The sequence below is a fragment of the Eleginops maclovinus genome, chromosome 18, assembly GCF_036324505.1.
Source record: "Eleginops maclovinus isolate JMC-PN-2008 ecotype Puerto Natales chromosome 18, JC_Emac_rtc_rv5, whole genome shotgun sequence".
Classification (NCBI taxonomy): Eukaryota; Metazoa; Chordata; class Actinopteri; order Perciformes; family Eleginopidae; genus Eleginops; species Eleginops maclovinus.
In genome coordinates, this window is record NC_086366.1 from 23,683,925 (window position 1) to 23,698,982 (window position 15,058).

General features: G+C 40.0%; 1 protein-coding gene across 1 annotated transcript; it reads left to right on the plus strand.

Moving 5' to 3' along the window:
• Positions 1–1,318: 1,318 nt before the first annotated feature.
• Positions 1,319–13,645, plus strand: wsb1 (WD repeat and SOCS box containing 1). The gene is made up of 9 exons (XM_063907675.1): positions 1,319–1,967; positions 3,327–3,495; positions 4,965–5,248; positions 6,135–6,266; positions 6,747–6,847; positions 9,491–9,663; positions 10,226–10,339; positions 10,838–10,945; positions 11,670–13,645. Exons 1-9 carry the CDS (start codon positions 1,928–1,930, stop codon positions 11,830–11,832), a joined length of 1,284 nt encoding a protein of 427 aa, XP_063763745.1. The 5' UTR covers positions 1,319–1,927; the 3' UTR covers positions 11,833–13,645.
• The last annotated feature ends 1,413 nt before the right edge of the window (positions 13,646–15,058 follow it).

The following is a 15,058-nucleotide window of genomic DNA, read 5'->3' on the forward strand; positions in this document are numbered from 1 at the left end:
GCTTTAAAGTAAATAAATAAGTAAAACAATGAATGATAATCTGATAAAGATAAACGACAACAAATAATTCATGATTAAACTTATTAAAACTTTAAATGCTTATGTTATGTAACTGTGAATTTCATGTATGTTAATCGCTGTGCTTTAAAAAAAGATGCTCCAGAACGCTGTTGGCAGATGATTTGTATTGTGACTGGTGCGTCAGTCATTGTGATTGAATGTTTCAATCTGAAATATTGATGGTTTAATCTGATTGTTTGCAACAATTTGTAGAATGCCAACAACCTTTCTGAAGGGTCTCATTTTTACAAGTCCACACAAATGTATCATCAGATTACGGTTTATTAAGTTATCAAAATTGATAAAAAGAGAGGAACTGTTAGGGAATATTCTGTGTAAACTTGTAAATGCTCGTTTGCTCTCTCTTCTCTCTGTCCTCCTTCGACCTGGCTCTACGGCCTTGCAGGTGCTGTTATCTTTATTAAGGAGGGGCAGCCTGGGCTTTCGAAGCCTTGTTGTTCCCACAGTGGGTACAAGCTCATGCTGACCTAAGATTGGCTTTATTGTTTAGGCACAGCTAGCTCCAGTTTATCTGGCCCACTATGCTCCGGTAAACACCTTATTTGTGACCTAGATGACAGTTTAAGTTAAACGTATTGTCCGAGCTTGTTTAGTCTGGCGTTTGAAAAATGTTGATTATCCATTTGGAACTAGTTAAAACCTCTTTCTATCCCTGAGATCTTCAGAATTGGTTTGGCAACCGCTGTAGCAACTCGTGTCTACAGTAAATGTCTTGTCAATTCTCCGGCCGTAACTCCGAATAAACCCAACAGTGTTTTGCCATCAAGTTCCTGCTCTCCAGTGTCTCTCTGTTTCGTCTCCATTGCTTCAGAAGTTTCCACCACAAAGTCTACTTAATATTGTTCTACAACATGTGTTACCAGCAAGATCAGCGTTTTAACTTGATCTTAAATTAACACTGCAATATTTAAGGAAGTCAACTAATGTTCAACTTCACATTTATGGATAACAAAAGGAAAATCCTTCTAAATGTAAAAAAGTAATACACAGAACACATAGTTATACATGAAACCTAATTAATGAATAGGCTGTTATGTTGTAATTAAGATTGTGCAAGTTATATAAAGGTAGCTTTTTTTGTTTTTATTGATGTTAATTGCGTTTTCATTAACGTTTAGTGTTTAAAAATGTACTGACTACTGTTGTTGCTGTTATGTTTTAGAATATTAAATATGTTCAATTTACTGCATATTTATAATGTATGAAATCTGTATCAAACATGTTATTTCCTTGTATGTTTACACATACACGGAATGTTTGTATATGTATTGCTTATGTATTAGCATTACACATAGTATGGAATTGTGTAGTTCTAAAAAAGACTATAAAACATAAATATAAATGACTTATCAACGACATAAAATATTTAAATACCACAGGGTGGCGATAATGGTTTTACAGGGAGAGAATTCCAGGGGGAGGCCTTAATACTTTTACCATGGAAACGGTGATGACGTATGATGTTCCTCGTCACCTCCTCTTAATGAACATCAGCCTGTGGTTAGAAGCCATTGTACTATCAGGGATCGTACTGCACTCAACAAAAGCAAACTCTTTAGTTACATGTTAAACAGTTTTTTGTTTCCTGAGCTGTATCAGTATAGAACTGGAATTCAACCCGTAAAATAAAGAATATTATCAACAAAAGTAAAGAACACGAGAGTTTCACTAAGACCGAAAGACGACTGATTTTTCCACCAGGGAAGTTACGCTCGGCAAGGAATTACAACCGACATCCGAGGAGGAAGAGCCGCGGTCTAGTTCCGCACCAGTTGTCAATTTCCTCTATTTTTTCCGTTTTACATTCCGTGCTTGGCTTTTCTCTTAGGTCTGTGCCCTTATTTAGATGGCAAGCTTCCCAGACTCTGTCAACGAAAATGATATAGGTAAGTACAAACCGTTACCGTTCAAATGTTATTTTCTACGGTTCGTTAAAACCTTAAAAATGCATCAAACTAGCATGTGTGTGTGTAACGTAGCTAGCTCGTTTAGCTTGTGTTCAATGGGCTTGCAGGGCGTGCAGTTTCGGTGCTTAGCATCACAGCTAGCACCCAGTTTAGCTCTCTTCATGCCTTTAGCGTTAGCACCGTCTCTGCTACAGAGTGCTTAGTTTAATTAACATATGTATACAACATTATTACATGTGACGGTTTTGTCACTGTCCGCGCTTTGTTTGTTTTTAAGTACGTCAATGTTTGGATTTTTTTTTCTCGCTGGGTCCTGGGTTGAAGCGTCCCTCCCCCAACACCCTGACATCAGTGTAGCGAGTGATTCATGGTCCGACACGTAGGTCACGCTCCATGGTAAAAAAGATAACTTCCCACAGAAAGTTTCTAAAATACACATGCATTTTGAGTAATTGCCTAAATTATATTGTCAACTATAATTTTGACCATTTCAAGTCGTGTATTAGAATTTAGAATACCTTTATTCGTCCCACAGAGGGGGCATATACATTGTAACAGCAAAAGTAAAGAGAAAAACAATAGCACCGTATTAATGAAGAGGCATGCATAACATTTTAAAGATATACAATGGAAACAACAATTTACAAAAACAAACATCCAGGTAAACAAAAACAGCTCCAGTAGAATTATTAAACATAAAAAAGACATAACTGTAGCACCTATAAAGTAGTGCTAAGTACATTTACCCAATTATTGTCATCAAGTACAATTTTGAGAGTCTTGTACTTTTACTATTTAAATGTGTTGCTATTTTCTGCTTCTACCCCACTACAATGCAGATGTAAATTCATGTTGTGTGCTTTTACTCCACTACATCTATTTCACTTATTGAGTTTATTTGCAGATTTGGATTTGTAATAATTAATATAAACAGCACTTTACACAAGTTTGCTGCACCTTTACCAGCTTTGATAAACCCATTACTGCATCAATAATTATGATCAAAACAAATACTATATTATTCTGCATAATGAGTATTTATTTTAATACTAATACCTTTTTCTATTTGAGAAACATTTTGAATGCATGACTTGTGAAAGAGTATTCCTATTCTGTGGTAGTTCATTTTTACAACATCTGGGTACTTTTCCACCTCTCCCTTTCTCTTGTAAAGTTTTCCATCTGGTTTTTGTATCAATATGTTGTTTGATACAGTAAGCCAATCAGATGCCTGCATCCGTGACAAGCCCTCTCATTCCTTTTGAATGAAGAGGTTACTGTGGGATGTTTGGAAATATTTTGAAGGCTGTAGCTGACACAACAATGTTCTTGTTCTAGGTAAGGCAAAGTTCATCGGTGAACTCCTGGTGCCTGTTGCTCCCTTCGACCAGAAGTCTGGACGCGAGACGTGGACAGTAGCCTTTGCACCCAATGGTTCCTACTTTGCCTGGTCTCAGGGGCATCGCATTGTGAGGCTCATTCCCTGGGCAAAATGTCTGAAGAACTTGTAAGTACCCTTTAAAAACTGCAAGTCACTCCCACTAAACATTGTATCGGAATCAACTTCAGGACTTTAACAACACAGGCTGTTTGTTTTTCTAATCTTTTATTATCAAAAATAGACATTTTTACATTTTTATCACAAATACATAATTTTTACAACACAAAACAAAGACACACATTCAAGTCATAATAGTTTCGTAACTATTAATTCTGGAAAATTAGACAAAACATTAAAAAAAACCAAATATAGTATACAACTATATACCAAACATTTTTTAAAGACATATAGTATATCCAATAAACAAACATACAATTAACAAACTCAAATAAATCAACAAATTATCATGAAAAAATCCAAACAAAAGTTGTCCCTTTTTCCGTACAGAATGTTTTCTTAATGTCCGTTTTGAATACAAAGATTCTTTTTCCATATCAAAAATAGTGTGTCTTTTAGTCCATTTTTCAAAAAATAATCCATATGACTCCCTCCTTGTCCAGTTCAATAAACAACACAGGCTGTAAAGAGAAAGCCCAAAACAAACATCAAGGACACAAAACTTGCACATGGACTTTATTTTCAAACCTTATCTGCAGTTTGGTAAATCATTGGAATTTAGTTAACCATCAATTTCCCCTGAGACTAAAATAAAGCTGAACTTTGATGCTGATTGTATTATGCCAACTGCTGACCATTAGCTTACGCAGGTCCAGTGCAGAATTATTCTCGACATATAACTCGCTTGATTCAGCATACTTTCATGTTTGCAAGTTCAGGAAGATGTGGAGAAGCTGCTCCTCTGCCAGGACATGTGGCTTTTATTATCGGCTCCCTTTCTGCTTAATGGGCCATTTTTCTCTCAACTCAATAGGGCCATGTGACTTTCACTCTATCTGTTAAAGTGCAAAACACATTTTCCATGAGCCTGGGGCGCTCTGCTTGATCCGCGCCAAGCCAAACTGTGATGGCATTTTTTTTCAGTACAGTCTCGCAGCAGCGGATCGCTCACAGTGTGTCTATGCTGGAGACTAGATGGGATATCTCTTCTTCTTTGTTTAGCTTTTGGTGCTTTAGTAGCAGTGTTTTGGAGTTTAGAATCCCTCCTGTGTTCCTGATGTGATTTCACATAATCGCGTTGCTTGTGGTGATCAAACATCCAAAGCAGTGTGTCTCCCACAAAAATTAGATGACCTTTTTTACTCCAAATATCCTATAGCGTATTCAGTAATAAGCGAGTTCATGATGGAAACCTTTACCATATCTAAGCACAAAAGGAAGTGTGCATCCACTCATCAATGAGGAGTCTTAGGAAATGTTTATTACAGAGTGAGCTAACTTCATTATTAATGATATTCTTAAATAAACAGCGCTCATCAACACATGTGGACATATTTTGAAGTATTTAGTCATTCAGTTTTAAGCCCAACTGCTCATCTTGGCTGTCTCTTGTATCTCTTTTCCCTCTTCTGCTGCAGTTCAATCGGTCACGATGGAGAGGCCACCAATGCCTCGAGCCCCCGCCGTTTGTCCCGTCAGAACAGCAACGGAAGCCAGGAAATCCAGGCGGCCAACGAGCCCCGCGAACACACCATCGACTGCGGTGACATCGTCTGGGGCCTCGCCTTCGGCTCGTCCGTCCCCGAGAAGCAGAGCCGCTGCGTTAACATCGAGTGGCACCGCTTCAAGTTCGGTCAGGACCAGCTGCTACTGGCAACGGGCCTTAACAACGGTCGCATCAAGATCTGGGATGTATACACTGGTGAGGGAATATCTTCATTAGTTGGTTATCAGATCGGCAGGAGTGAGTCCCAAAACCCTGGGAATTAGTTAGCACTTTTGGCTCCGTCGTGTTGACGTTTTTTTCGTGTTTTATAAGCTTCGAGTCATAAAGTCTGTGGTTAATACAAGCTTAAGAGATTTTTTTGTTTTATTCTACGACATCAAATATATCAGTAAATAGCTACTCATACATCTCTTTTTACATGCCTTAAAAAAATGTGGCTTAATGAGACTAGTAAACGTCATCGCACCGTACACAAGTCTGCCTTTAACCTAGCAGTGTTGAGGTGAAGTCATGTGACCGTGATGTCATTTCTGTGTATTATTACGTTAGCGGTTAACCTAAAAAGATTGCATTTACGCTTGAAAAATCACAAAAGTCCTGTTAGTATGTGGAGATTTTACTGCTGAACAAAACATGCAAGTATCATAGACTCGATTTTTCTACAACATTCTGAGTTGAGAAAAAATCTAATTGTTTTTCATGGAGGGAGACCCTACGTTGCTAACATCTGGGTCGGCCTACAAAATAAAACGATCATAATGAAGTTTCTAAAGTAAGGCGTGGATTACAGAACATTCTAAAGGATATTTAGCAATACTTTAGTGCCAAAGTAGGAATTTGAAATAAAGAGGGTTACCATGTTTGAGTGACGTCATCTTAAGACGTACTCATTCTTTACAATGTTGACTTCAGTTTGACATGGGTATACATTTGTAAAACCCTTTAGGTGTGCTTTAACAGAAGAGGCATCGTTTCTGACTCGTAATGTTGTACAAGCGTTCCTCCTGACTAAGGGTTAGTTGCTCTTCATTATGGATGTGTTTTTCATGAATTCTCTGTTTCCTTGGCTGTCTTTCTTTAGGAAAACTTTTGCTGAATCTGATGGATCATACTGAATTAGTGCGAGACTTGACCTTTGCTCCCGATGGCAGTCTCATGTTGGTGTCTGCCTCCAGAGATAAGACCCTCCGCGTGTGGGACCTCAAAGATGATGGTATGTCTCTTTTTTTTTGTATTCCTTCAGAGGGGAAGTAGAACAGTGTCACTATTTTCAACTCACATCAGGGTGTTGAACGGGGAAACACAAGACCTCTGAATTATTATTTTCTGTTTAGGCTACCCTTTTTGATTGTTTTTATGTCAAATAGCCATAATCCCTATGCAAAGTTCTTCGTTTACATTTAATGACCATTGTTATCTTAACGCATAGTGTGGTGATATCCCATGAAAAAGGAAGTGTCTCATGTGGCCAGCCTGCTAACTAAATGAAACAAAATAAAATGTCATTTATATAGTCAAATATACAAAAATCACACATTTGCCTCAGCGGGTTAACAGACTCTCTGGTTTAAAAAAAAGAGTTACAAATGCCTAAAGAAAAATCGTAACATAATGCCTCAAAACGTGTGGTTTGTGACAGTGAAGTACACGGTGTCCGGCTCCTGCCTGAGATAACGCTGTTTCTGTTTGGCAGGTAACATGGTGAAGGTTCTGCGGGGGCATCAGAACTGGGTGTACTGCAGCGCCTTCTCCCCCGACTCATCCGTCCTGTGCTCAGTGGGCGCCGGCAAAGCAGTACGTACTCAAGTTCCTCTTTACTTACTTTGATGTAATGGCTAGCCAATCTTGTTGAAATGCTCAATGGAATTACAAATGCCCAGCCCACCTAAGAACAAACTGTGCTCGGTGTCATGATAAGTTGTGCCAACTGTTTTGGTTTTGTTTGCAGTGCAAAAAAACATGCTTTTGGTGTTCTAAAGTTTGCATGCTCAGCAGGCAACTGTTTTACTATTGTTATATTATAGTGTGTACATGTATGGTAAACTAGTTTTATTATAACATTTACTGAAATAGGGCTGCACAATTAATCAAAAATATTAGCGGTATAATGATATCCAGATTGCAGTAAGCTCAATATTTGGTTCAAATGAATAGTGATAATATTTTCAAGTATTCTTTGGTCTATGGAATTTTTTTATACAGAAAACTACATGTGAAAAATTGGCATTTCCCCATGACTCGTGAGATTACTACAAAATAACATATTTTAGAACTGGAAAACATCCAATTAATGCTTTTTAATATATAAAACGAAAGGCCTAATGTATTCAGCCACCTAAAGTCATTCACTACTTCAATCTAAAGGACAAAATACGATACAAGTTTAGGAATATTCTCCTTCAAAACATCAGTTTCAACAAAGGAGTCATGTTGGATTTTTTAATCCTTTAGGCAGAACTCATCTGCAATACACCGTGAACATTTACATTTATTTCAATGCTAATGTCAAAAACCTTTCATGAATGATCATGGCCTTTAATTTATCAGAATAGTTACCTGGGAAAAAAATATTTAAAATGTGTAATTTTTTCCAAATGACGCAGTGAAAAGTATTCATGTTGAAGTGGGGGCAACCAAAGAAAATCTTTGAATCATTACATAAGGGGAAGCTTCAAATATATTTATTAAATAACTGACCTCATGTGACACCCTGCATACGATCCAAAGGTCAGATAAAAAATAAATACAAGTCCGTCTTTGTTTACATTATGAGTTGAGTCTCTATATTCCGTCAGCACTTACCTCAGACATTTTTCTGGATATCGATTCTATAGATTCCCCGCCCCCGCCCATGGGTTGACCTCACCTACACTGCTGCAGCTCTAGATCAATGTGCTCATGGTTGTTATTGGTGGTAGTAGCTCTGTTAGGCTGTGTGTGTCCCTACAGTGTGTGTCTTGCTCTCCCTGTCACAGGTGGTGGCAGAGCTCAGTGTGTGATTGGTTTTGAAGGGAGCGCCGCGCTGACATTTTGAGCAGCCGGTGCAAACCGGGGACGCACAGGGCGCATTGCCCCAAGGCCAGGGGCAGCCTGGCCCCACCCTGTACGTAGGTGCTGCTCCGTGTCTGTCTACCTCTGCTGTCGCAGTCCCTCTATTTATTTTTAATTTCAGTTTAAAGTCAGTTCTTAAATACTCCCTCTTTCAACCCCACCTATCTTCTTTCACCCCTACCTAACCCCACCCCCATCCTAAGTAGCTCCATCTGTCCACTTACTGCACACACTTCTCTTTTGTTACTAGGATTTCTGTAGCTTTCAGTGTAAGTGTTTCCCTCGTAGCATACTGTGTAGAATTCTAGTGCCGCTAATGCCCCCCCCCCCCCTTTACTGTCAATGATTTGCAAATGTTACACAAACCCCTTTCTCTAATAGAAGTATGGTGCAGGTTTAGGGTCTAAACAGAAGTGTTTCATGTGTGTTTACAGAGCACTGCTTTAAAACTTGCAAAAGAGCTAAGCTGTTATTGAGAAAACATTCGACAAATTGACCCATAGTGTGGTAACTTTTCCATCTGCTGTTCTCCTGGGGCTTTTTTCTGCTTCAATAAAAATGATCCACGTATTTCAGCTGTTGGCAGCAACAGTGGAACAATTTAACTGCAATATTACATCAGCTCACACAAATCTGACAGAGAAAATAATGCTAACATTGCTAATGCTAACTGTAACTCCAATGGAGAAACTAGCTATCAGTCTGCATGATACTGTTATGAGTCTAATGTAGATTATGAACTGCTTTCGTTAACAAGCAGCACTTCAAGAAGTTGATTTTTGGGCACAAATTCTGACCGTCACTGGTTTTTACAGATGATTTAGTGTGTGTGTGTGTGCGGGTGTGTGCATATGTGTTTTGTGCCAGAGGTATCATTCCTTTGGCCATAAAATATTCTTTTCTCTTGCAGTATCTGTCTCTCTTCGTAGGCTTCTGCCGGAGCTGCGAGCCTATTGTAGACACAGTGAACTAAAACTCTGAAAGGGGAAACCAGTGGAGTAACTTTATGTTACCTTAAGTTACTACTTGTTTTCTTTTCTCTTTTTTCTCTATCGTTTACTTAGAATGTTTTAATAATGTATTAAAAGATGTATACATTTAAATGATTGCACCTTAAAGCTATTATGTAAATGTAGGTGTAGTGTTGCATTTTGATGTAGCCTTGCTGCTTGTGAAGCATGTGCTCTTTTGTTTTTTGGGCCTGGTTAAAGGTTACAAAGCATAAAAATGACACTGAGCATAACTTGACTGTTTAATTCTGTTTTAATTCCTTCTGCTTAATTACATTTTTTAAATGCTATATAGTCATGATTAAGTGTAAAGTAGCACATCTGTACTGTCTGAAATCAATGCGTTGGCTCTAACAGGCCTCTCTTCCCGTTGCAGGTGTTCCTATGGAACATGGATAAGTTAACCCTGATCCGGAAGCTGGAGGGGCACCACAATGACGTGGTGTCCTGTGAGTTCTCACCAGATGGGGCGCTGTTGGCCACAGCCTCTTATGACACCCGGGTCATCGTATGGGACCACCACAAGGCCACCATCCTGCTGGAACTCGGGTACGAAAATAACACGCTGCCCTGCAGTGCGTTATTATCCATCACTGTCCTGGTCAGGGTGGGGTTAATCCAGTATTCCGATTAGCGACTGAATGAAATGCATAACAAATAAATGTGTGGTTGGGCGTAAAATAACCCTAAAGCGGTAAACTTGTTTGTCATTGTCATTTCGTCAATTAGAAGCTTTTAACATTCACAAGTGCAGCTTTTACTGACAACTTTGATGTGATTGAACAAAACGTGAATATCTGTTTAAGCTTGTATCAACCACAGACCTTATTACCGTCAGCGAACATTAAAAACAAGAAAACACCAGCTTCTAGTCAAGGGAACAGGAAGTTGTAAAATCATATCTCATTACCAAATTTTAGGACTCATTCCCGCACCACTCTATTGCAAAGCCCCCACTGCTGAAGTGTTCAGATGTTTGATTTACTTAGAAGCTAAAGACTTATTAATTGTAAAGGGAGGTTCTGCACCAACTGTTTATTTTTAACCTTAGAAACTTTGCTGTGACACTAATGCTGCTGCTGCTAAGCACCTGCTCTCCTTTCTCTCACAGCCACCTCTTCCCTCCTCCATCACCCATTTTTGCCGGGGGGGCCAATGACCGCTGGGTTCGCTCTGTGAGCTTCTGCCCTGACGGCCGCCACATCGCCAGCATAACGGATGACAGGTACGCCACAGACTGAGGGTTAAAGTTACATTCGTGAACCTGTTTTTCTTTACCTCTATCTCTGGGTTTTGTTGTTGGTTTGGGTCTTATTGCTTTCTAGCTGTCCTTTTAGAGGAAAATCTGATTATTTTTTTAGGGAACCTTAAAAACTAAAAAGGTGTTTCCTTAGGTAGAGAACCCTTTCCTTTAGTTGAGTTAACGCGGGCTGATATGTAAACAGCGTGGCGCAGCAGAAAAGCCTCACTGTTTGCTGCTGCTTGTTTTTAAATCTCGCAGCGAGTCATGAGTCTTAATGGGACGGGGGAGAAAAGAGCTACTGTATGCTGGTGTGTTTGGATGAGTCACATGACTCTCACAGGGTAGCCATTAATCTCCAATGGCGCAGAGTAGAGTATTTGGCAGAAACATGTTGACGAGAGAGGCAGGAAGAAGCTCTGGGAAGGGGCAGCTGTGTCTGCAGTGGAATGTGACAGCAATGTGTTTTCTGTCTCTTCTCAGGCTGGTGCGGTTCTGGAGCATCGAGGAGAAAGCTCCTCAGGCCATCGGCTCCCTCACTAACGGCCTCTGCTGTGCCTTTTCCGCTGAAGGGAGTGTCCTTGCTACTGGGTAAAGCTCAGTCATACCGCCCTGAACACACACACACACACACACACACACACACACACACACACACACACACACACACACACACACACACACACACACACACACACACACACACACACACCTGTATTGACTTCTGCAGAGGAACCAGTTCTCCGTGTTTTATCTCCGCTTGCAGGCGTCATTGGCAGGCATTCTTTGCTGTTTTTAGATTTGCTGAGTTCACTGGCCTCATTTCAAACCAACCCCTACCACCTGCCACTCCCGGACAGTGAACTCTGTGTGTAGTCACATGAGCTGCTTGGTTTTAGCAAGAGTCCCTGTAAATATACAAAAACTCAGGTTTATATAATCCTAAATAAAAAGTAAATTACAATGTAATCTTAAGGACCTCAAACTGCTGTATGACATTAAATATCAACCTTATTTTATGACGTTTACAAGTAAATGTTTGCACCGAACTATTTGTACACAGCGTGTTTCGGGAGGGACATAAAACAAAGTTGCACTTGGTCATAGGGCAGGTGGTTAATCAAGACCCGTGCAGATTTCCTGTTGGAGGGTTCACTAACTCTCGTTGGTTTGGAACAGCACCTCCCCTGGCAAACCAGGTGAACAAGTGCTACTCTGTCATGGAGAGGGCGTAGGGGCCGATTTGGAATGGAGCCCCAGTTTGGTTTATGATGCATCAGTGCCCTAACCCTCAACCTGTTGTTTTGGTTTTTAGGACTCGTGACGGTAGCGTGCACTTCTGGGAGTGTCCTCGTAGCGTTGCCAGTCTGCAGCACATGTGTAGGATGTCTGTCCGCCGGCTGACCAGCACCCGGCAGGTGGAGACCCTGGCCATTCCTACACCGCTCCGCGACTACCTGACCTACAAAATCATTTAACCCTCCACCAGCTGACCCAACTGCTCATGTCGCAGCGGCATTGTGCTTGAAAACCAACAAAAATACTTCCTAGAAAACTCTCTTTCACAGAACTTTGTTGAACAAATGCAATCAGGACAGGAGGAGAGAGAAGCTGAGAACCCCCCTCCCCCCGTGTTGTTCTGTAAATATTTATTTTTGTAAGTTCTGCAGTAGCTAGCACACCATCCATACCGGAAAGGTCAACATTTTCCGGGCCCTCCTGTCCCCCCTGTTACATGTGTGGGATACCAGCAGCTCCTCTTCCAGGTTCAGTTCACCCTTCATGTTTACTTCCAACTTGAAGGGGCCGTAGCACTGTTTTGAGGTGGGTCAGCAAAAGGGGTGAGATTTTTAAAAAGATGCAGGATTTCAAAAGGCCAATGATAAATGTGTGGACTGTAAAGTATCTTTACATTATCGCCATGGCTTAAGAGAAGAACAGGTCCAAGCAGTTATTGTTTCCTCTCTGAAATATTTCAGTTGGTGAATGACAAGAAACTGCAGTGGAGAAATGTCTTTGAGATATCTGTATTGGCCTTGGAAAAATCTTGTGTGTGTGTTCACCAGAGAAGCACCATAGAAAGTTGAATTTTTTCATTTGGATCACTGTCTGACCGCTCTCGGAAGTCTACTGTTTCTGAACGGCTCACCAACTAGCATTACATTATGATTGCTGGTGGTGGGAACGCACAGTGAAACATGTAGCAACGAAGATGTAAATGGTTCAGGCAGCAAATGGCTTCTGCTAAAGATGAACGAGAAAGCAAGGCATTCAACACAGGCTGTGGCCCCTAGCCTACACACATCGTGTTGAAACGATAAACCCTCGTTGTAAACATAACTTTGTGCTAACTGGCTGTCAACAAAACCTCTGTAAATTGCACAACAACAACTGGGCCGACCACATGATGTAAGTGCAGTCCGCCCCTAAAAATGTTGCGGACTGGTGAGAGAAATGGCAATAGTATGCTTGAATTTATTTAAGTGTGCGTGCCCCCCCCCCCCCCCCCCCTCCTGTACTCTGAGATTTATGTCATATGTTTGTATATATGAAAATGTCTATAAACAAGTTTATAAGCGTTTCTTTCCCCACTTTGCCATTTATATCTATTTTTTCCAACATTTGTATTTTTGTCTTTTTGTTAACCTTATAGATGTGAAAGTCAACAAATGGTTACGAGTCTTATTGCTACAGCCCAGAGAGAGTGTTACATTTCTTTAGAGGTTGGACACTGTGGCTGCGGAGGTGTCACTAACATTACTGTTTGCTACATGTAGAAGTTACAATATGAAATTGGAGCGACTTTGAAAGTAATTTAAACCCGGCTGTCTGGCGTTAAAGAGCTCCATGTTCACTCTTGATAGAAATGTTTTCACATGATAATCCACAATGACGCTTTTCGGAGATACAGTATTCTAGGAATCCTCTGTTTCTTGATCGTCACTTTCATTTTGTGATGAACGGAAAGTGTGCCTCTCGTGTTTCCCTGTGCATTTCTGTAAGAAGGTGGCTGCAAATCAGCCTTCAATCATGTTTGGCAGTAAGTCAGTGCTGGTGCCAAAGGTTTTCATTTCCACTTGTTTTGTCTCATGAATGGGCTGAGGTGCTTCGTTCTGTATACCAATCCTTACCAGGGGTTTGCATTACGTTACCACAGTGTTTTGAACAACACAGTCCTGCCTCAGTGAGTTGCAGTATGAAGCGTTAAATATATCAATATATATATGAATGTATAAAAGTATGTTTCTTTGTGGGATTGTTGTTTCAATAAAAGCTTTTTTGACAAAATAATACTTTGTGCGTCCTCAAGACGTCTTTGTTGAACCTTTCCCCAGAGTCTGCATACATGAGTGCTACGCTCCTGTACATAAAGCAGTACAGTGGTGCAGGAATGAGTCCCTAACCCAGAATGAGTTAGCATTTCAGCACATCTGGGTTCCGTGGTCTTGCAGTCAATGAGCTTTTGGTAATAATATCTTGGGTAAGCACAAGTAGAAGAGAGTTTTGCGCTTTCTGTTACGATATAAAATGCCTCGTAATGTGTGAAGCTTTCATGTCTTAAAAATGTCAGACACAGCTCTGCATTTAAGTTAGCGGTTAGGCTAGCTTTTGTGAATTGCTACAAAGTTCTATAAAAGGACTGGTTAACGATGTCACACCTTATATTAGCCACCTTTAGCTTAGCGGTGGTCACATAAGGTCATAGTTGTTTATAGCATAATGTTTGCTTTTTACCTATTATAATTGTATTTACACCTCAACAATAATGCAAGTGTTTTACATATGTGGAGATTATCCTGAGAATCAAAACGTGTAAGTAGGCTATTATAGATGCGTGTTTGTCACAGATCTTATCTGAAATATTATAAGCCATTACTGCACCAGTCTGTAAACAGGAAGCTCTCCTTTGCTTCCATACTAACCAGTTCGTATTGAATTGTAATATATAGTACAAATACTGGTCCCTGTGTCTCTTTTCAAGATACTCTGTGCATAGTTTCACTATGATAGAAAACAATGCTTTGTCAGCGCTCCTGAAATGTAAACAAACAGGAGTTATGATCTATGTAAAATCATTCTTCTGTAATACTACAACACCGACTGCTCTAAACTGGTCTGGTTTACTGATTAATAGAAGTGGCTGTGAAGCGTGAGTGGATCTTACTTAGCAGGCTATGTGACAATCCTCCTAAAATAGGAGTGGAAAATTACTAGCATATAACACACACACACACACACACACACACACACACACACACACACACACACACACACACACACACACACCACTGCTGTGCTCTGTGTCCACATGAGCTGTGATCGGGTTTATTATTGACCCGGCTGCTGCTCGGTGACATATTAAATGGACAGTTAAATAAGAAGTTGTTGGTTTGTGCAAAAACACATTTCAAAACATGTGAAACATCTGTGTCAGAAATGTTTCTCGTGAGAACTCGCTGACATAAACACCAGCAGAGCATTTTACAGTGATTCATTTGTACCTTTCATCCATGCAATAATGGTGAATCTTCACTGAACAGAATCCCATACAAATAATAAATGAACAGAAGAATAAAACAAATAAAAAGAATATTTGCACTCAGAAATGTTGTATAAAAATTATCAAATAGATAAAAGAAAATAACACATACTACATAAGAGGCAGTAAAACATTTTTACATGACACACTTTTATAAAAGACAG